This window comes from Hemitrygon akajei, chromosome 14, assembly GCF_048418815.1.
Source record: "Hemitrygon akajei chromosome 14, sHemAka1.3, whole genome shotgun sequence".
NCBI classification, from domain to species: domain Eukaryota; kingdom Metazoa; phylum Chordata; class Chondrichthyes; order Myliobatiformes; family Dasyatidae; genus Hemitrygon; species Hemitrygon akajei.
This window is the reverse complement of record NC_133137.1, coordinates 8137179-8159149: the sequence shown is the minus strand read 5'-3', so window position 1 is coordinate 8159149 and position 21971 is coordinate 8137179. Positions and strand designations below refer to the sequence as shown.

The window sequence follows — 21971 nt, the reverse complement described above, 5'->3', positions numbered from 1 at the left end:
GCATAAAATTCCCAGGAGATCAGCAGTTTCTGAGATACTCAAACCACTCCATCTGACACCAACAATCTTTCCATGGTCAAAGAGGCTTAGGTTACATTTCTTCCCCGTTCTGATGTTTGGTCAGGCTATTGAACGCCTTGACTATGGCTGCACGCTTTTACGCATTGAGTTGCTGCCACGTGATTGGCTGATTTGCATTAACGAGCAGGTGTACTGGTGGAACTGTTATATTGGCCACTGAGTGTAAACTTTATGAGGAATATTGATTGGAATCTGGCAGAAAGGTTGTCAGTTTCAATGCTTATAGTGACAGAAATGAAGTTTACCTGCATATGCATGTTTTTCAACTGAAATAAATTTAGGATCTTTTTTGTTCTAAAGATGATCTATTAAAAAGCGCACTCCCTTCTTTCTCCTTCTTCGTAGAACGTAAGCACATAGATGTGGTCATATACTGTGTTTATTTTGTGTCTTCTGCACATTGTGTTTCATTATCCCACAATGAGCCATGCAAAAGTTTGAAAAATGTCAAAGACTGTGTTAGCTAAAGGCAAGTGAATGTTCCCCTTCAGTGGTTTGGAGCATAGTTTCCACACTAATTGTTTTCTTCATTCTGAGTGTCTGGGTGAAATGATAGGTCTTCCATTTTTAAACTCCTGGGTAAAATTTTGGGAGTTGGGGTTTCACTGTTGACCAAAGATATACTGTAACTGGACAGGTCATATTGCCACTGTGACCTGCAGGATTTGGTCAGTGGCTGTGTATCAGACTCCGTTGTCTGACTCCCAAAACTTTCCACAAAGCTCACCAGGATTGGAAGTTGTTTTGTCCTGGATGCTGTGAAGTTTCCTGAGTATTTGCAGAGAACAGTCTCCACTGGTTTAGAAAAGTGCAGCTCTGCCAACACCCAGGAAACTTGACAAGGTAAGCAGCTTGATTGGTACCCTGTCCACCTCTCTGAGATTCATGTGTTCTACCACCTACACAGCTGTCCTGGTCCAACTACATGACCACAAGCATTCACCAACCCCTCTATGTCCTCAGGAGGCTAAAGAAATTCGGCATGTTCCTGTTGACTTTTACCAATTTTTATTTCTGTGTCATCGAAAACTTTCTTTCTGCAGGCATCACAGCTTGCGCTGCAGAAACCACAAGAAACTGCAGAGGGTTGTGGAGACATCTCGGTAAATCACAGAGGCCAACCTCCCCTCTATGGAGTCTGCCCACACTTCCACTGCCTCACAAAACAATCCGCAGAATTAAAGACCTCACCAACCTCCCACCCCCAAACATTCTCTCTTCTCCCCCTCCCATTGAGGCAGGGGATACAAAAGCATGAAAATATGTACTATCAGGCTCAAGGACAGCTTATATCCCACTGTTATTAGACTCCTGAACAGAACTCTTGTACAATAACATGGACTCTTGACATTGTCATGATCTTGCACTTCATTGCTTACCTGCATTGCACTTTTTTGTTACTATTTTACCTTATTCTAGCCCAATTCACCAGGTAATGAGTTAATCTCTAAGAACTGTATGCAAGATAATTTTTCCACTATACCTTGGTACAAATGACAATGATAATATATCAAACGCGAAACCTTGGCTGCAGTATGTGTCATGTACAAAATGTTCTATGGTAACTCACTGGGGCTTGTTCCATAGCTCATCATAAACCTGCAATCTCTGCCAACAAGAAGGATCAGCTCAGAATCAAAATCAGAATCATATTTTGTATCACTGGCACATGTCATGAAATTTGTTATTCTGTGGCAGCAGTACCCTGCAATACATACTATAAATTACATTAAGTATATATAAGGAAAAATAAATTAAGTAGTGCAAAAGAGAGGGGAAAGTAGTGAGGTGATGTTCATGGGTTCATTGTCTATTCAGAAATTGATGGTGGAGGGGAAAAAGGTGTTCCTGAGGTGTTGAGTGTGTGTGTCCAGGCTCCTATCAAATACCTTGTCCTTGATGGTAATAAGAAGAAGAAGGTATGTCCTTGGTGATGGGGATTCCTCATGAAGGAAGCCACCTTTTTGAGGTATTTGTCTTTTAAAGGTGTCCTCGATGATGGGGAGGCTAGTGCCCATAATGGAGCTAGTTGAGTTTACAATGTTCTGCAGCTTTTTTTTCCCAATCCTGCATAGTGGCCCCTCCATACCAGGCAGTGCTGCAACCAGTTAGAATGCTCTCTGTGGATGTGGACGCCTCCAATTCCCACACATCCTGACTTCGAAATACATTGCCAGTCTTTCATTGTAACCGGGTGTAAATCCTGGAATCACTCCCCTACAGTAGTGTGGAAACCCCTTCGCCAGATAATCAGCAGCAGGTCAAGAAGCTGGCCAGGACAAATAAAAATGAGCAATAAATACTGCAAGGGTTAAATATTTCCTTCATCTTCCCACATAGTAGTACCCTATACTTTAATAAGATGCTAACAATTCACACTTAACTGTTCATAATATCGTGTGATGGAATTTGGATCCTGTGTGTTGCTTAATCACATTGAGATTGGGATGTTAGTGCCAAACTTTTCGAGATTCTTGTTTGTCTTCCAGGCATATCCTGCACAGATGGTGCTTCATTATCCTTCAGATCAGCAATTAGTATTATTTTAGCACCACACTTAATTACTGGTTTGGTGAGCAGACTCTTCCTCTGAGTCACCAAGTTGCTTCGAGCCAAGGCGTGACTGTGCAGTCACGGGAAGGGTGATCTGCGCTGTACAAGCTGCCAACTTTCACAAAACTGATTCTTTACCGGCGCTGGATGGAAGTAAATGATTCCAGTGCTCTAAATCTCCTGGTTGCCTTCTTGTTGCGCTGGGGTGATAAAAACCTGGCTGTGAGGTTTAGGCTTTGGGAGCAGCTTATGGTTTGCTGTGCAGGGACCAGTTGTTCATGACGATATGTTCATTATATACTGTACCACGTGGAGGCCTTTACTCCTACAGCACATAGTTCCTGTTAGTTTCCCAGTGTTCTGTCAGTATTGGTCACTTACCAACGGCAGTACCTATAGCTTTAACAAAAAATTATCATAACTGAGAAAACAATTTGTTTCAATTGCTGTAACTTAACAATGAGCACCCTTCATTGTTAGTCTATTGGCTCTAGAAATGTGAAGAACATGCTGATGAAAGGTCTCATCTGTCTTTTTACCTCTAGTTCGCTGCTGAGTTCCTCCAGTGCCATTTGCAGTCCTGTGCAGAAATCTTAGGTGTAAATATATATTGTCAGGGTGCCTAAGATCCAGCAGGAACAAAGGATGTTGGGAATGGTGAGGGTGGGCCACTGCGGGAAGGGTGTGGGACACGTGGCAGAGAAGAAGTGCCAAGGATGGTGGTGGGCAGGGGAGGTGGTTTGGCCCAGGTGCGGACACACCCAGCCCTGAGACACCAGGCAAGGTCATTTCATTCCAAACAATCAGTTTATTGATCATTACAGAATGTCTCTTCGGGCTTCCCGCTCCCTCCCCTCTCCCTTCCCTTTTTCCCAACCATGATTCCCTCTCCCTGCCCCCTTCCCAATCTCTGTCCACGATAGAGACCCAGATCAGGTGTCAGGTTTACGTCACTCACAGCTGTCGTGATTTTTTTTGTGTGGCAACAGTACAGTTCAATACATAAAAATACTGTGTAAAAGTCTAGCTATATATACTGTTTGTGCCTAAGGCCTTAGCACAGGTTTGCTGTATCCGCAGTCTCGTGTGTCTACATTTTACTTCCCCTCCTCCTCTGGTTTTTTGTGTCCTTTACCACCACCCCACCTGCCTCCCATTTTACTAAAGCAAAGCCCATGCTGCCTTGTACAGAGTAATAATTTATCCTGTAAATTCAGGCACACCATTAGTTGCTATTGCCTGTTTTACGAACCTCTTGATTTAAATTCAAGACTTACCGCAATTCTCTCCCAACCTGCAGTAACTCTTCGATACAGCTGATTGCTGCCTTTTAATCTGTAAAGCCTCAGCTTAATGTGAACTTGAAGTGAATGATGTTAGCTAAGCCTCAGAGAGAGACACCATGGATCTTTTAGGAAATTGATATTATACTTTTCTCCCACACTGCACTCAGTGTGGACCTACACCAGAGATCAGGATTACCCACCAAACATTGAAATACCAAAGGCTTTCTAAATCATTTGACTAAACCCCTTAATCCCACAAATGATGTTGAGCAGCAGTTTTAGTTTTCACTAAGCACCTCTGTGATAGCCTTATTCCTCATGATGGCCATTTATTATGTGCAGTCCACAGAAGTCTGAACATTTTTTCAATGCTTACGAAACGGTTTGCATTCAGGTGAAGGTGCCGAATAGATTAAAAAGGGCTCAGGCTCTTTAACGTGAAGAAACCAGGGCCAGAGAAAAAGCAAATCTTACTGGATCTTGGGGACCAGCCCAGGTCGTAAGCCGCCTTTTCTTGGTTGGCGCTGAAATTCAATTAAAACCAACATGCAGAAATTATTTAAATAAATTGCAGAAGAGTACAAAAATGCAGTCCTCACTGGACAAATGTACCTGTAAATCCACCCGCTCATAAGCATAACCTCTCCGTGTACCTTTAGTTGAAAATAATTCTTTTCCAGCGGCAGCAGCCTGGTGCTGTGACCTCAGAACTTTACCATTTCAAGTGGGCAGTGGAGATACTTAATACCAGTGCCTGTATGGGCCCTTGTTAGCCTAGCTTCTCCTTGGTGATGGGTTCTAAAATCAGCATATACAGAAAACGCTGCACTTACTTGGCATGCCGGACAGCATCTGTAAGGGGAAGAAGCAGAGTCAACACTGAGAGCTGGTAGCCCTTCAACAGAATTGGAAAAGTAAGAATGGCAGTGTATTTTGAGCTGCAGAGGGGAAAGAGATGGAATGGAAATGTCTGTGATGGGGTGGAGACCATGGCTGTCCGTATAACATTATTCCTCTCAGCAGGCAGTTAGGGAGGGGCCTCACACTGTCTATGTCCTCCTCCCACATACATCTGCCTTCTTTTTGTCTACTTTTGTTCACCTTTCCCAACCCTTTTGTACCATTTCCCATCATTCCCCCTTCATCTGGTCCCAACTATCACCTAAAATCCTGTATCCCACCCTATACGTAGAGGACTGGGATAGAGGCGCAGTGCTGCAGCAGTTAGCACAATCATTTTACAGTGTCTATGATCACTGATTGGGGTTTGATTCCCACTTCTGCCTGTAAGGAGTTTGGACGTTCTCTTGGTGACCGTATGGGATTCCTCCAGGTGCTCTGGTTTCCTTCCACATGTCCGGGTTAGGATTGTGGGCAAGCTATGTTGGCACTAGAGGCATGGCAACAGTTGCCCGCGGCCGGCTGCATGATCCTCGCGTCTTTCTGTGCCAGATTCCAGCTGCAGCCTCTTTTGGCTCCAGATAAATAAGTGTTCTCATGTTCAGATTTGAAAGAAGCAAAATACTGCAGTTGCTGCAAATGGAGAATGCTGGAAAAACCCAGCAGGTCAGGCAGCATCTGAGGAGAAAAAAAAAAGAGTTAGTTCAGGAGGTGGGTGACTGGAAATAGGAAAGACTATTAAGTACTGTAGATATTGAATTGAGGGCTGTAACAGGCCTTGACTGAAGATGCAAATGTGAAAAAATCTGCAAGTGCTGGAAATCCAAAGCAACACACACAAAGTGCTGAAGGAACTCAGCAGGTCAGGTAGCATCAATGGAAAAGAGGACAGTCGACATTTTGGGTCTTAATTGAGGCATCTCTTCCCTCCCTCTCAGGCCTGAAGAAGGGTCTTGGACTGAAACGTTGACTGCTTACTCTTTTCTATAGATGCTGCTGAGCTCCTCCAGCACCTTGTGTGTATTGAATGAAGATGTGTTGTTCTTTCCTCAAGCTAACAAAGTTTCAACTATGTCCACAGTAAGCTTGTGGAGTTGCATCTCATCAGTTGTGTGGATATATTAAAATAAATGCTTTTCATCTGGACCCAGGCCCTTTGCCAATGCCATCTTCTCCTGGCTGAAAGCAGGGATACTTACAGCTCAGTTTGTTGAGTTAAAGTTACAGTTGAGCCTCAGCAATGTCATTGACATTCCAGATGTATGTAAAGATTTTAGTCGTGTGTTCTTTCCATCAACTCAATCGAACAAATTAAAGCTATCCTCCCCCTGCCCCCCATCTTCTTATACTGGCTTCTGCCACCTTCCTTTCCCATCCTGATGAAGGGTCTCGGCCCATAATGTCGACTGTTTATTTCCCTCTATAGATACTGTTTGACCTTCTGTTCTGGCACAATAGTGTAATGATTAGCATAATGCTACAACAGTGCTAACGGTCAGTAATCAATGGTCAGGGTTCAATTCCCCTTGCTGTCCATGATCCCAATTATCCAGACTCAGTGTTCCTGATGAGGAGTCTTGGCCCAAAAGGTTGACTGTTTATTCCTCCTGTTGCCTGACCTGCTGAGTTCCTCCACCATTTTGTGTAAAATACTTTTATGTTAAGTTGTTCTGTGTGAAACAAGTTACTAAATGCATTACTTGAGTGAGGTGATTCAGTAAGACTGCTGGCAAATGTGGAATAAGAAGTTGTTAGTCCATCAACGGCCATCCTTTGAAAATCTGAGATCTAGCCTTGTTTCATCTTTCCAGTCCATACACAGAGCTGTCTTTCAGCTGTTCGCACTCCTGAAAATCTCAGAAGCTTTAGTCTTGTTATCACATGCATTGCGATTTATGAGAAAATGGTGGCAGCATTTCTACAGTACCTGTCCATCAACTAGCAAATAGTGACTACTGAAAATGGGAAACCAGCATTATCAACACCAGAGTGAATTCAAACACAGCATCCAACAAACTTTCTTGGTATTGTTAATGCTGAATGAATACTTGAACTTGTAATACTACTGTGCCACTGTCATTTCCTTTGGGATCAATAAGGTATCTATCTGTCTATCAACCATTCTGGCTGCAATAAATTGGTAAGTTAGCTATTATAGTCACATTTATCAAGGCAGAGCATGAAACGTACAAGGTTAAACAATAATAGAGTGCAGAATAAAGTGTTACAGTACAGAGAAAGTGCAGTACAGGTAGACAATGAAGTACAAGATCACAATGATATATTTTCTGAAGTCAAGACGCCATCTTGTTTTATTGGAAGCCATTCGATATTCATAGCAAGCGGGAAAGAAGCTGTCCTTGAGCCTAATGATAGCGGTTTCAGGCTTTGTGTCTTCTGTCCGATGGGAGGAAGGAGAAGAGAGAATGTCCAGCATGGATGGATTCTTTGATTCTGGCTGTTTTACAGAGTCTGTGAGAATTCCATGGAAGGAAGGCTTGTTTTCATGACGTACTTACTGAGCTGCAGCTCTCAACTCTCGGCATTTTCTTGTGGTGAGGGGTACAGCAGTTGCCATAACAAGCTTTGATGTATCCGGATAGGAACCTTTTGATGGTGCATTGATGAAAACCAGTCATTCTATCGGAAATGGAAAATGTTAGAAATATTTAGCAAATCAGCTGGCATCTGTGAAAAGAAAAGCAGAGTTAACCTTGAAGTCTGTGACCTATTCCTACTGATCTACAGGTCAGATCTGCATTCTGGTGGTAGTAGCCTGTGCTCTTATTTTTACGTGTTGGTGTTTTGTGCAGGTTTTTCAAAACCGAACCAGTCCTGTCAGTGCACTTGAAAACAGTTCAGCGCCACTCCCAAAAGGCATCTAGAAAAGGAAAGAATGTTACTGCCCGACCCTACACTCCAGTACATTGTAGTTTGATATCAACCAGATTTACAGAAGAAGATATGTGAGTATAACTCTAAATAATACAGTTGTGACCATGTGCATTATGTAACAAAGCTACTTAACTAATCTCTACATGCTGAACCAGTCAATACATCTAACATGGTGGATGTGTTTTCCCTTGAGTTGAACATCCACTGTACTTTAGTGCTTTAAGTTTTGTACATTCAGAGAACATACAACAGTGTAGTACAAACTGACAGTGCCATCTATGTTGCCAAACTAAACTAATCACTTCTGCCTTCACACCATCCATATCACTCCAGTCCCTGCATGTCTAAGTGCCTCAAATTCCACTTTCCTCCATCACCAAACATTCCAGTCACATACGAACATCCATGTAAAAAAAACCTGCTCTGCTTACCTCCTATACACTCTCCCCTCTCACAGCAAAAACCTGCTCTGTTTACCTCCTATACACTCTCCCCTCTCACGGCAAAAACCTGCTCTGCTTACCTCCTATACACTCTCCCCTCTCACAGCAAAAACCTGCTCTGTTTACCTCCTATACACTTTCCCCCTCTCACGGCAAAAACCTGCTCTGCTTACCTCTGATACACTTTCCCCCTCTCACGGCAAAAACCTGCTCTGCTTACCTCCGATACACTCTCCCCTCTCACGGCAAAAACCTGCTCTGCTTACCTCCGATACACTCTCCCCTCTCACAGCAAAAACCTGCTCTGCTTACCTCCTATACACTCTCCCCTCTCACAGCAAAAACCTGCTCTGTTTACCTCCTATACACTTTCCCCCTCTCACGGCAAAAACCTGCTCTGCTTACCTCCGATACACTTTCCCCCTCTCACGGCAAAAACCTGCTCTGCTTACCTCCAATACACTCTCCCCTCTCACGGCAAAAACCTGCTCTGCTTACCTCCGATACACTCTCCCCTCTCACAGCAAAAACCTGCTCTGCTTACCTCCTATACACTCTCCCCTCTCACAGCAAAAACCTGCTCTGTTTACCTCCTATACACTTTCCCCCTCTCACGGCAAAAACCTGCTCTGCTTACCTCCGATACACTTTCCCCCTCTCACGGCAAAAACCTGCTCTGCTTACCTCCGATACACTCTCCCCTCTCACGGCAAAAACCTGCTCTGCTTACCTCCTATACACTCTCCCCTCTCACGGCAAAAACCTGCTCTGCTTACCTCCGATACACTTTCCCCCTCTCACGGCAAAAACCTGCTCTGCTTACCTCCGATACACTTTCCCCCTCTCACGGCAAAAACCTGCTCTGCTTACCTCCGATACACTCTCCCCTCTCACGGCAAAAACCTGCTCTGTTTACCTCCTATACACTCTCCCCTCTCACGGCAAAAACCTGCTCTGCTTACCTCCGATACACTTTCCCCCTCTCACGGCAAAAACCTGCTCTGCTTACCTCCTATACACTCTCCCCTCTCACGGCAAAAACCTGCTCTGCTTACCTCCTATACACTTTCCCCTCTCACGGCAAAAACCTGCTCTGCTTACCTCCGATACACTTTCCCCCTCTCACGGCAAAAACCTGCTCTGCTTACCTCCGATACACTCTCCCCTCTCACGGCAAAAACCTGCTCTGCTTACCTCCTATACACTCTCCCCTCTCACGGCAAAAACCTGCTCTGCTTACCTCCGATACACTTTCCCCCTCTCACGGCAAAAACCTGCTCTGCTTACCTCCGATACACTTTCCCCCTCTCACGGCAAAAACCTGCTCTGCTTACCTCCGATACACTCTCCCCTCTCACGGCAAAAACCTGCTCTGTTTACCTCCTATACACTCTCCCCTCTCACGGCAAAAACCTGCTCTGCTTACCTCCGATACACTTTCCCCCTCTCACGGCAAAAACCTGCTCTGCTTACCTCCTATACACTCTCCCCTCTCACGGCAAAAACCTGCTCTGCTTACCTCCTATACACTTTCCCCTCTCACGGCAAAAACCTGCTCTGCTTACCTCCGATACACTCTCCCCCCTCTCACGGCAAAAACCTGCTCTGCTTACCTCCGATACACTCCCCCCTCTCACGGCAAAAACCTGCTCTGCTTACCTCCGATACACTTTCCCCCTCTCACGGCAAAAACCTGCTCTGCTTACCTCCGATACACTCCCCCCTCTCACGCCAAAAACCTGCTCTGCTTACCTCCGATACACTCTCCCCTCTCACGGCAAAAACCTGCTCTGCTTACCTCCTATACACTCTCCCCTCTCACGGCAAAAACCTGCTCTGCTTACCTCCTATACACTCTCCCCTCTCACAGCAAAAACCTGCTCTGTTTACCTCCTATACACTTTCCCCCTCTCACGGCAAAAACCTGCTCTGCTTACCTCCTATACACTCTCCCCTCTCACAGCAAAAACCTGCTCTGTTTACCTCCGATACACTCCCCCCTCTCACGGCAAAAACCTGCTCTGTTTACCTCCGATACACTCCCCCCTCTCACGGCAAAAACCTGCTCTGCTTACCTCCTATACACTCTCCCCCCTCTCACGGCAAAAACCTGCTCTGTTTACTTCCGATACACTTCCCCCCTCTCACGGCAAAAACCTGCTCTGCTTACCTCCTATACACTCTCCCCCCTCTCACGGCAAAAACCTGCTCTGCTTACCTCCGATACACTCCCCCCTCTCACGGCAAACCGAGGCTCAGTAGTAGTTGACATTCCTAACCTGAGGAAAATATTCAGACTACTTACCTTATCAGTGCCCATCGTACTTTCATAAATTTCTATCGGCCTTTCGTGCTCCAGAGTAAACAATCCAACTTTGTCCAACCTCACCCTATAGCTAATACTCCCTAATGTAGATAACATCCGTTACTCCTTTTCACCACCAACACATTCTGCCCATAATGGGGCAACTGGAACCAAGCTCAATACTCTAAATGCAGTCTAAGCAAAATTTTCTACCACTGCAAAATGACTTTTTGACTCTTATAATCGATGTCCTAACAGATGAGGACTGCAATGTTGTACACCTTCTTTCCCACACTATTACTGGTGTTCACTCTTTCAGAGAATGTAAATCATACTTTAGTCATATGTGTACCTAGACTTCAAATTTCCTTATCCTCCAAAATTTCTAGTCTTTTGCTGTTAAGATGTTTCCCATTTACCTTTTTTGGATGCAAGTAGCTGATTTCACTATTCCTTTCTGAACTCTGCTTCTCCATCTGTTGCTCTGTAAGTTATTGCCCTCACCTGTACATTTCCTGTGTGTCCCAAATTATATTTAATAAAATATGATTTTAAAAAAGAATAATAATAATCTGACACGTTTCACTTACAAAAATATGGCAATAAACAATTTTCTCTCGATTCAAAACAAGCTCAACGTGCATTACGCAGTATGTGTATAATGCTGGGAGACCGTTTTGCTGAACACCTACGCTCTGTCCGCCAGAGAAAGCAGGATCTCCCAGTGGCCACACATTTTAATTCAACGTCCCATTCCCATTCTGATATGTCTATCCATGGCCTCTTCTACTGTCAAGATGAAGCCACACTCAGGTTGGAGGAACAACACCTTATATACCGGCTGGGTAGCCTCCAACCTGATGGCATGAACATTGACTTCTCTAACTTCTGTTAATGCCCCTCCTCCCCTTCTTACTCCTTCCCTGATATATTTAGATTTTTTTCACCCGTCCTCTATTTTTTCTTTTCTCTCTCTGCCCATCACTCTGTCTGTTCTCCATCTCCCTCTGGTGCTCCCCTCCCCCTTTCTTTCTCCTGAGGCCTCCCGTCCCATGATCCTTTCCCTTCTCCAGCTCTGTATCACTTTTGCCAATCACCTTTCCAGCTCTTAGCTTCATCCCACCCCCTCCGGTCTTCTCCTATCATTTCGCATTTCCCCCTCCCCCCACTACTTTCAAATCTCTTACTATCTTTCCTTTCAGTTAGTCCTGACGAAGGGTCTCGGTCCGAAACGTCGACAGCGCTTCTCCCTATAGATGCTGCCTGGCCTGCTGTGTTCCACCAGTATTTTGTGTGTGTTGTTCGATGCATATAATGCTCCTATCTTACCATATTTGATCCAGCTGAAATTTTAATGGTGGAAAAACTTCTTGTGTACATTACAGGTACTAAAATTATTAAAGCACATAATGAGTAAATCTTGCAAATAATAGCAAAAATCTTTCTGTCTCATTTATATTTTTAAACACTGGAAAACCTTTTCAAATGCAGAACTTGCACTGTGTAAGAATCTTTCTCCACCTGTTACATCTTTCATGATAGGACATAAATTTCCAAACTATAACATTAAACCTTCCAAGTGTATTTTGTTATGATGACAGTTTTGAAAACAAAATGAGGCTTGCCTGTTTTGCTGAATCTCTGTATCATTATTTATCTGGCAAGTGGAGTCCTTCATCAGTGCTTTAATTACACTGGAGGTTCTGCCTTTTGAACAATCAGCTCTAATCATCTCGCAGGTCTGTGTTCATAATTATGCTGGTTTGTCATTAATTGCCCTTTTTTACCATCTTTATTTGAGAATGAAATAATTTTGCATCTTTATGTTTGAAGTATGTGATGGCAATGACAACCTCACAGAGAACTGATTTATAATTTTATCTGGGCACATACTAACTGATCCTGCCAGTAGTCAGTTCTTTTAATTAGTAGACCGTGCTCTCAAATGTACTCTCAGTGGCCACTTTTTTAGGTACCACCTGTACGTTCTGCTGCTGTGCCCCAAACACTTCAAGGTTGAGCATGTTGTACATTTAGAGGTGCTCTTCTGCACACTACTGTTGTAACGCATGGTTATTTGAGTTACTGCTGCCTTCCTGTCAGCTTGAATCAGTCTGGCCATTCTCCTCAGACCTCACTCCTTAACAAGGCATTCTCGTCCGCAAAACTGCTGCTCACTCAATGTTTTTTGTTTCTTTCACCATTCTCTGTAAACTCTAGAGACTGTTGTGCATGAAGAATCCCAGTTTCTGAGATACTCAAGCCACCCCATCTAGCATCAACAATCACTCCACGGTCAAAAGCACTTAGATCACATTTCCCCATTCTGATGTATGGTTGAACAACAACTGGACCTTTTGACCATGTCTACATGGTTTTATGCACTGAGATGCTTTCATATGATTGGCTGATTAGATATTTGCATCAACGAGCAGGTGTACAGGTGTACCTAATAAAATGACGACTGAGTATATAGCTCATGTGAGGTAAGGCAGTGGTTAAAGTTTTAAATTCAGTAGAGTTATAGACCCATGCAGCACAGAAAAATGCCCTTCAGTCCACTGAGTCCACGCCTACTACCAAACATTTATATTACCTTGTATGATCCCCAACTTCATTTTCCCCAGATTTGCATCAACTCCTTCAACCCACATATCTCTGGAAATGGGAAGAAAGCAGACCATACAGGAAAGCCCCAGATGTTTACAGGGAGAACGTGCAAAGTCCATACAGGAGTGGATATTTTTGGGTAGTCCTTACAGGTGGAATTCTCCATTTAAACCTTCTGAGAATGTGAATGTTAATGGGAATTTAGTGGAGGGTTAGTAATAATGGCTGTTTTGAGTTTGACCTAGTTCTAGGCCGGTGTATCCCTGCCTAATTTCCCACCACCCTCTGCCTTTGTACCAAATAATAATTCTGTGCCATGACAGTATATAATAGTGATTAAAAAGCATTCAGTACCCAGAACATCTTAACTGTGCCATGAGGGAGAGCGGTCTTGAAAGGAAATGGAAATGTACAGACAGGCAGAGAATGGGAGGAATCAGACCAATCCTTCAAGCACCTGTGGGTGATAAGCCATGGACTGCTCTAATAAATATATGCTGGGAAAGATATGAGCAGCACAGATGAAAATATGTTTAATATTTAAATCCTTAAAAAAACACTACACTCAAGTTGGTAGCGACAGTTGTATCATAAAAAAATTTACCTGAGTCTTCTAAATCAGAAATAATCTCTTCCAAATCTCCAGTGTACCTGGTTAGCTGTCTGAACCACACAGCCAAAGATGCCACAACTAGCTCAGTGCCACTTAATACCATTGGGGATGAAGTACAGGTCCACAATCCCAAGTCCGAAACTCTGAAATCCAAACAGCTCCGAAAACCAAAGTTTTTTTCACTAACAGCTGACGTCACTCAGGTGTGACGTGGCAGCACTAGCCAGATGTCAGTTGTGGCTCAGCGCTCGTACTGGTTACACGTGCTGACATTTTGTGTTCTCTGTAGACTTTGTGTTTAATTTCACTGTGAAAATGTCAAAAGAGCTGCAGATACCCCTATGGGTAACAATGAGAAAAAGAGAAGGAAGCATCTATCATTATCAATAACGCAGAAAGTGGAGTTATTGCAGAAGCTTGATCATGGTGTGTCTGTACGGCATCTCACTGAAGAATATGGAGTCGGAACTACCACTGTAAATGATTTAAGGAAACAGAAAGACAAGTTACTGTAGTTTTGTAGTGACAGTGACGTTCTACATATATTCCAATAGGTCATTTACCATGTGTTTGATTCGGTTTGTTTGAAGCTGTATATTTTTATGTTTTATTGAATGTTTCTGTTGGAAATAAAATATTCTTCTTGTCATTATTCTCTAAACAATACAGTATAACAACTATTTACATAGCATTTACATTGTATTAGGTATTATAAGTAATCTAGATGTGCATACGGGAGGATGTGCGTACGTCTGGAGCTCCACCGGCTCCTAAAGTCCACCCTCACTGATCCAGGTTAAATAAGGGACTTGAGCATACATGTTTTTTTGGTATCCGCGGGGAGTCCCGGAACCAATATGGAGGGATTCTGAAATCCGAAAAATTCTGAATTGCGAAATGCAACTGGCCCCAAGGATTTTGGATAAGGGATTGTGGACCTGTACCCACTTCTTCCCCACTGCCATCAGATTTTTTAATGGTCCGTGAACCCATAAACACCATTTCATTATTCCTCTTCTGCACTCTTGATAGGTTCTTGATTAGTCAGGGTGTCAAAGGTCACAGGGAGAAGGCGGGGAAGCGGGGTTGAGGGGGATAATAAATCAGCCATGATGAAGTGGCGGAACAGACTCAATGGGCCGAATGGCTTATAATTCTGCTCCAATGTCTTGTACTCTTATGTTGTAACTTATCGTAAATTTTTGTGCCTTGCACTGTACAGTTGCCACAAAACAATAACTTTCACGAGATATGCCAGTGTTAATAAACCTGATTCTGATTCTGATAGAATTCTCAGGCCAGAACCTCTGATGAGCCCAAATTGGCAATCAGACAGTAAGTGACTGCTCACCAAAGTTCTGGAAGAAAGTTATTCAGAAAGATGTTGTGTCAATTTCCCAATCCCTATGTTGACTTCATTTCACTGCCAACTGGGGGAATGCCTGGAATCCAGTATCTGTGATACCATCAAACAGGCTGACCAGCCAGTCGGGCTGAAGAATTCTCACTGATGGATAACCTGGAAGTCAAATTCTCTACTTCTGAGATATAATCATATGCAGAGAATAAAACAAAATTTGAAGACTTTAAGTTTGAAAATCATCAGGTGGTACAATGCTTTTGGGTGCTTCCCAAGAGAATTCAATCAAAACCAGACCATGGTTCTCAAAGGTCAAGCTGGTATTGCGTCCTCTGTGACCTGAGCTATTGATGCCCAGCGGATATTTATTTGTTGTGCATTTAAGATAAGTCTGCACTTACGTGGCCTGCACACAGCACAGATTACTCATACAGAATGAGATTTAACACAGCATGTAAAATCTGTCTCAGTCAGCTAAAGGGGAGCTAGCTGGTTTATCCCATCTCCTGCCATTGTGTTTGATGTCTTCAACCTCATACAAGCAGGTCCCCTTTAAGATTTTCATTCCCCGATGCACCTGTTCCCAGCACCTCCCCTGCCCATCATCCCTCATACCTTCTTATCTCACCTTGTTTAGGTCCTCTATCGCTACGGCCTGGTCTAACCACGCACCTCAACTGAGCCTGGAGTTAGTTGCAACACAGATGAAAAAACCCTGACCCTTCCTTCAAGGCACCCATTTCCCCTCACCCTGACTTGGATGACTCTGTGATTTCAGTCTCTGTTGCCAACATGAGAGCATCTTTCAGGAGAGTGAACCCACAGAAAACATGCAGCCTAGGTGGATACCTGGCTGCGTACTAAAGACCTGTGCTGATCAATTGGCAAGCTTCAAATATACTGGTGCCAATGAAGAACGTGGTACCCTGCCTCACTGACTATCGATTAGTAGCACTTATACCCACAGTGATGAAGTGTTCTGACAGGTTGGTGATAAAACATATCAACTCCTGCCTGAGTAGCGACTTGGATCCATTCCAATTTGCTTACCAAGTGACAGGTCCACAGCAGACGCCATTTCATTGGCTCTTCGCTCAACCCCGGGACAACTAGAGAGCAAAACTGCATACATCAGAATGCTCTTCATCGAATACAGTTTGACATTCAGTACTATCGCCCCTCAAAACTAATCAAATAAGCTTCAAAACCTTGGCCTCAATACCTCCTTGTGCAATTGGATCCTCGATTTCCTCCCTTGCAGAACCCAGTCAGTTTGGATTGACAAAAGCATCTCCTCCACAATCTCCATCAGCACAAGGCTGTGTGCTTCGCCCCCTGCTCTACTCACTTTCTACTTATGACTGTGAGGCTAAGCACAACTCCAAAGCCATATTTCAGTTTGCTGACAACACCATGGTCATTGACCAAATCAAGGATAATGATGTATCGGAGAATAGGAGAGAGATTGAAAATCTGTCTGAGTGGTGCCACAACAACAGCCTCTCACTTAATGTTAGCAAAACCGAGGAGCTGATTATTGACCAGGAGGAGGAAACTGGAAGTCCATGAGCCAGACCTCATCGGGGGGGGGGGAAGAGGTGGAGAGGGTCAGCAACTTTAAATTCCTTGGTGTTATTATTTCAGAGGACCTGTACTGGGCCCAGCACATAAGTGTAATTATGAAGAAAGTATGGCAGCATCTCTACTTCCTTAGAAGTTCGCAACGATTCTGCATGACATCCAAAACTTTGACAAACTTCGATAGATGTTCATTGGAGAGAATTTGACTGGCTACATGACAGCCTGATAGGGAAACAACAATGCTCCTAAATGGAAATCCTACAAAAAGTAGTGGATATGGCCCAGTCCATCATGGGAAAAGCCCTCCCCACTATTGAGCACATCTACATGGAGCACTGTCAAAGGAATGCAGCGTCCATCATCTAGGACCCCACCATCCACGTCATGAGCACTTTGGGCCTGTGGGGGGCACTAGTTAGCATTAGGTGCCTAGTTTTTTAGAGCACCTGAATTGATCAGTTGTTGATTAACAGGAGTCGTTAATCATTTACTAGAGTATTTCTGGAGTGACTCACTCTTCTGGTGTTTTCTATTTAAGTTTGTGGACTTTATTTTGATAGGCTTGAAGATTCCTATGTTACTCATATTATTTAAATAGACACCTGATTGATGCTAATCGCTGGGTCCTAGTTTTGAAAATGTTACTTCTCGTGGTGTTACTCTGCTGAGCCACTAATGTCCTATTGGAATTATCATGAAATAAACTCTCCTTTGTGTCCCTGTATTGCAGTCTGCTGTTCCTCCGCACTTTGATTCTGATATTGCCAGAGCACATCATGACAGTCCAGGCCATGCCCTGTACTCGCTGTTGCCATCAGGAAGAAGGTCCAGGAGCCCCAGGAACCACACCATCAGGTTCAGGAACAGTTATTACCCCTCAACCATCAGGCCATTGAACCAAGGAGAATAATTTTACTCAGCTTCACCGTCCCCATCACTAAACCCTTCCCACAACCTTTGGTCTCACTTTCAAGGACTCTTCATCTCATGTTCTCGATATTTCTTGCTTATTTGTTTATTATTAGTATTGTTGTTTTGTATTTGCACAGTTTGTTGTCTTTTGCACATTGGTTGTTTGTCTGTCCTAGTGGGAAAGGACTTTAATTGACTCTGTTGTGTTTCTTGGATTTAGTGTATATGCCCACGAGAAAATGAATATTGGGGTTGTAAATGGTGAAATGTGTGTAATTTGATACTAAATTTACTTTGAACTTTGGCTGACACGTCCCTCACCCAGTAAACCAGCCACCACCCGAGATTCTTCACTTACCCCACAGGGAGAGTGCTGCTATGAGAAACCACTACATGTGGACTTGGCTGGCCTCCTCTGTTGTGTGTAGCACCTCGGAACCTGTGCACAATGGAACATTCCAGTAGGGGCCCAGATCCTAAATATCCCGCTGCCTTAATAATAGGGACTCCCCGTTCTGAACATTCCTACACCCAGTCCATCTTCAGAATTCTCTATCCAAGAGGGGTAGTGAAGACTTTGCAAATGACTATTTCAATTTAATAAAATTAAATAAAAGTAGTGCAAAAATAGGAATAAAAAGGTGGTGTTTATGGGTTCAATGTCCATTCAGAAATCAGATGGCAGAGAGGAAGAAGCTGTTCCTGAATTGTTGATTTTGTGCCTCCAGGCTTCTATTCCTCCTTCCTGAAGGTAGCAATGAAAAGAAGGCATGTCCTGGGTGGTGGGGGTCCTTAATGATGGACGCCAACTTCTTTTAGGCACCGCTCCTTGAAGATGTCTTGGATACTGTTGAAGCTCGTACCCATGATGGAGCTGACTAATTTTACAATTCTCTGCAGCTTGCTTCAATCCTGTGCAGTAGCACCTCCCCTCCCTATACCAGATGGTGATGCAGCCAGCTAGAATGCTTTCCAAAGTACATCTGTAGAAATTTGTGAGTGCCTTTAGTGACATACCAAATCTCCTCAACTTCCTCATGAAAGATAGCTGCTGTCGTGACTTCATTGCAATTGCATCGATATGTCGGGTCCAGGTTATATCCTCAGAGATGCCGAGATCCAGAAACTGCCTACACTTTCCATTTCTGATTCCTCTATGAGGACTGGTTTGTGTTCCCTCATCTTATCCTTTCTGAAGCCCACGATCTGCTCATTGGTCTTACTGACGTTGAGTGAAAGGTTGGTGCTGTGGCACCACTCAACTAGCTGATATGTCTTGCTCTTGTATGCCTTCTCTTCACCATCTGAAATTCTGCCAACAATAGTTAAATCATCAGCAAATTCATAGATGGCATTTGAGCTATTTGGTACAGAAATTGATAGGTTTTTGGATATAGAGGGAATCAAGAAATGGGTAGTGCAGGAAATTGGCATTGAGGTAAACAGCCAACTATTGAGTAAGAAAAAGGCAGGAAGACCAAGTAGTTTACTCCAGCTTTGTTTTCTTATGCTCATGCTCTGGGCTGCTGTTCGTTGTGGTTTAATGCTCTGAGGTGTGGAACTATTTTAGACCAGGCTCAGTTTGAATTCAATGATAACTGGAAGCTCCTGGGATGCTGCTGGCACTACACAGTATTGGTATCAGCCGTTTCTTTGCACTCATCAGCTGCGTGGGTAGCAGTTTGCTCTCCATATCGTACTGCCCTGGACTGTATACTATTTGCATATTAACATAGACAACTAGGCTGCAATGTCCATGGTCAACCCAGACCACCAGAGGTCCCCTCAGCATATTTTAGCTGCACCTTTTCCCATCTGTTGTGTAATGTTTTCATGAAGCTCCAGACACCAAGGATTCAGGCTGACAATATATTCCCTTTCCCGCAGTGAGGGAGCTCTGCATGTTTAGAGTCATAGAGTACTACAGCACGGAAACAGGCTCTTTGGCCCATCTATCATATGCTGACCTGGTTTCCTGCCTCGTCCCATCTACCTGCACTCGGATCGTCACCTTCCATACCCTTCTTTTCTTCACCTATCTAACCTTCTCTTAAATGTTTCAGTTGAATTTGCATCCACTGCTTATGATGACAACTCACTCCACTCTCATACTTTCGGAGCTACTATTCTGCACGAGGTGCTTTTCCAGTTGATGCTGTTTTGAAGAGGAGTAGTTGAGTAATCCCATTGGCCTATCCAATATTTATCCCTTAACAAACACCTACTATTTCATTATTTCTACTTTACTGTTCTTGAGGGAAATCGGTTTCTTGTGTGTCATGTATGGGATTTGGACGTGTGGTGGACTTATATAAATGCAATCAATGTCTTCCATTTTGTTTTTGCACTTGCCTTCAAACAGGGAACCACTTCATCGACAGCTCTGTGCCTTGAACTGGCTATTGGAGGCTGTGGCTGCAGAACCACCCAGCACAATAGGCCCTGTTTCAAGCTGTTGGAGTGCCAGGTAACACTTCCCACTATTGACGGATTCTCCTGTCTGTTTGTTTTAGTGACACTGATTTGGACTAGAGCTTTATAGATAGATACAGGTGTCCCCCGCTTTACAAATGTTCGCTTTATGCCACTTTGCTTTTACAAAAGACCTACATTAGTAACCTGTTTTCGCATTACAAAGAGGATTTTCGCTTTTACGAAAATTTTTCCCATGTATGTGTAATGGTTCTTCGTTTTATGCCATTTCGGTTTAAGAAAGGTTTCGTAGGAACGCTCTACCTTTGTAAAGGGGGAGGCAGCTGTAACTAGATAGATAGATAATTTATTGATCCCAAAGGAAATTACATTGTCACAGTAGCATTACAAGTGCACAGATACAAATATTAGAAGACAAGTAGAAAGAATAAAAATAGGTTACCACAGTCTAACAGGGGGGAGTTATCACTTCCCCGACTATAGCTTGATTCATTATAGAGCCTAATGGCTGAGGGTAAGCATGACCTCATATAGCGCTCTTTGGAGCAGTGCAGTTGTCTTATGAAACACCCACATGGCTGAAGATTTCTCATCTAGTCCCCCAGGTGAATCGCTGCATACACTGTAGCTGTCCTATTTCCAAGCACTTACCTCCAAGCCAACTAATATCTTCTTCCTGGTCGTTTATCCATTGCATGCTTCTACAAGGTATATTTATGGAGGTGTCGAATGAGGAAGGAATCAGATTTTGGAAAGAAACAGTCCAGATGAGAAGTCTCAATTCAAAACGTCAACTGTTTGCCCGACAAGTGCTTGGAAGTTACAACTTCGTTTCACGTAAATAGCATTTTCTGAGTGGAGATTTCCTGCAGACAGTGCAAACTCCCCCATGTCCCCAACATCCTGCCCCCTCCCCACCCTCTCCCTGGAGTAACAGTACAGTTGTGGCTCATCTGGTGGCTCTGTCATCTCTGAAGCAGGTCACACACTTACATATCTCTTCAGGGCCTTGAGCACAAAGATTGTGGTGAGCGTCTTGTTCACCACCAAGGGAATGTTGCACCATTCTAGATTCCATCTTTCCAGTGACAAGTAAAACTGAGATGCATACCTGTACTCTTGGAGGCTGGTGTTTTGAACCTAAGCAGCTGAATGGGATCTGGAGTCGAGCACCATGTTCCTCAATCGACGTTATTCTGGGGCAGGTCGGTAGTGTAGCAGTTAATGTAATGCTATTGCAGCATCAGCAATCACCACTGTCTGAAATGAGCTTGTATTGTATCTCCGACCCAAAGCTTTGACCATTCCTTTCCTCACACAGATAATGGCTTGATTCCCCTGGTTCTTCCAGCAAATTGTTTGTTGCTTCAGATGCTGCTGTCCTTTCTGTCTTGGCTGTAACAAATTAGCTAGTCATTATTACATTGCAGGAAGTTGGAAGGTTCTGCAGAGGAGCTGACTGCTGTGATGAATAAATTACAACAGAGACTATACATCAAAAGCACTTTGTTAGATGCTAAGTGCTTTGGGAGGTCCTGTGAACAAATTGCTTCCTTCAAATGTAAAATGACTGTCAATAAGTAATTACTGAAGCCAGTATCAAGTATTGGTTGTAATCTTCAGTACTGTTCTGTGGAAGGAAGTCATTTGTCAGTATCACATAAACATGTGGAAATTAAAAGTAATGCGGTCACTTGAAGAATTCTTGTTAATTGTTCCAGTGCACCTGAGGGGTTGGAGAGGCAAATTATTTCTCAGACATTTCTTTCGATTTACTTTAAATGATATTTAAAGAAATGCAAAGGCATATATGTTTCTAATTAGTTACAATGATGGAAGCAGAGCTGGATGATCAGTAGTTAAAGGAACCACTTACTAGAATATTAGAAGTCTGGAATGTAGAATATGAGTTGTGAACAATTAAATTCCATTTTATTACATGGGAACTAGAATTCCTTAGGATTATTTTGAGATCACTGTTCAGCCCATTTCTCTGTCC

At 43.5% G+C, this 21971-nt stretch overlaps 1 protein-coding gene across 1 annotated transcript in view; it reads left to right on the top strand.

Moving 5' to 3' along the window:
* LOC140738278 (coiled-coil domain-containing protein 60-like) overlaps positions 1 to 21971 on the top strand; it is a 120269-nt gene that overhangs the window by 60194 nt on the left and 38104 nt on the right. The window contains exons 6-7 of the mRNA XM_073065446.1: positions 7634 to 7786; positions 19902 to 20006. Coding sequence (XP_072921547.1) covers positions 7634 to 7786; positions 19902 to 20006 — 258 coding nt within the window. The remainder of the gene's footprint in view (positions 1 to 7633; positions 7787 to 19901; positions 20007 to 21971) is intronic.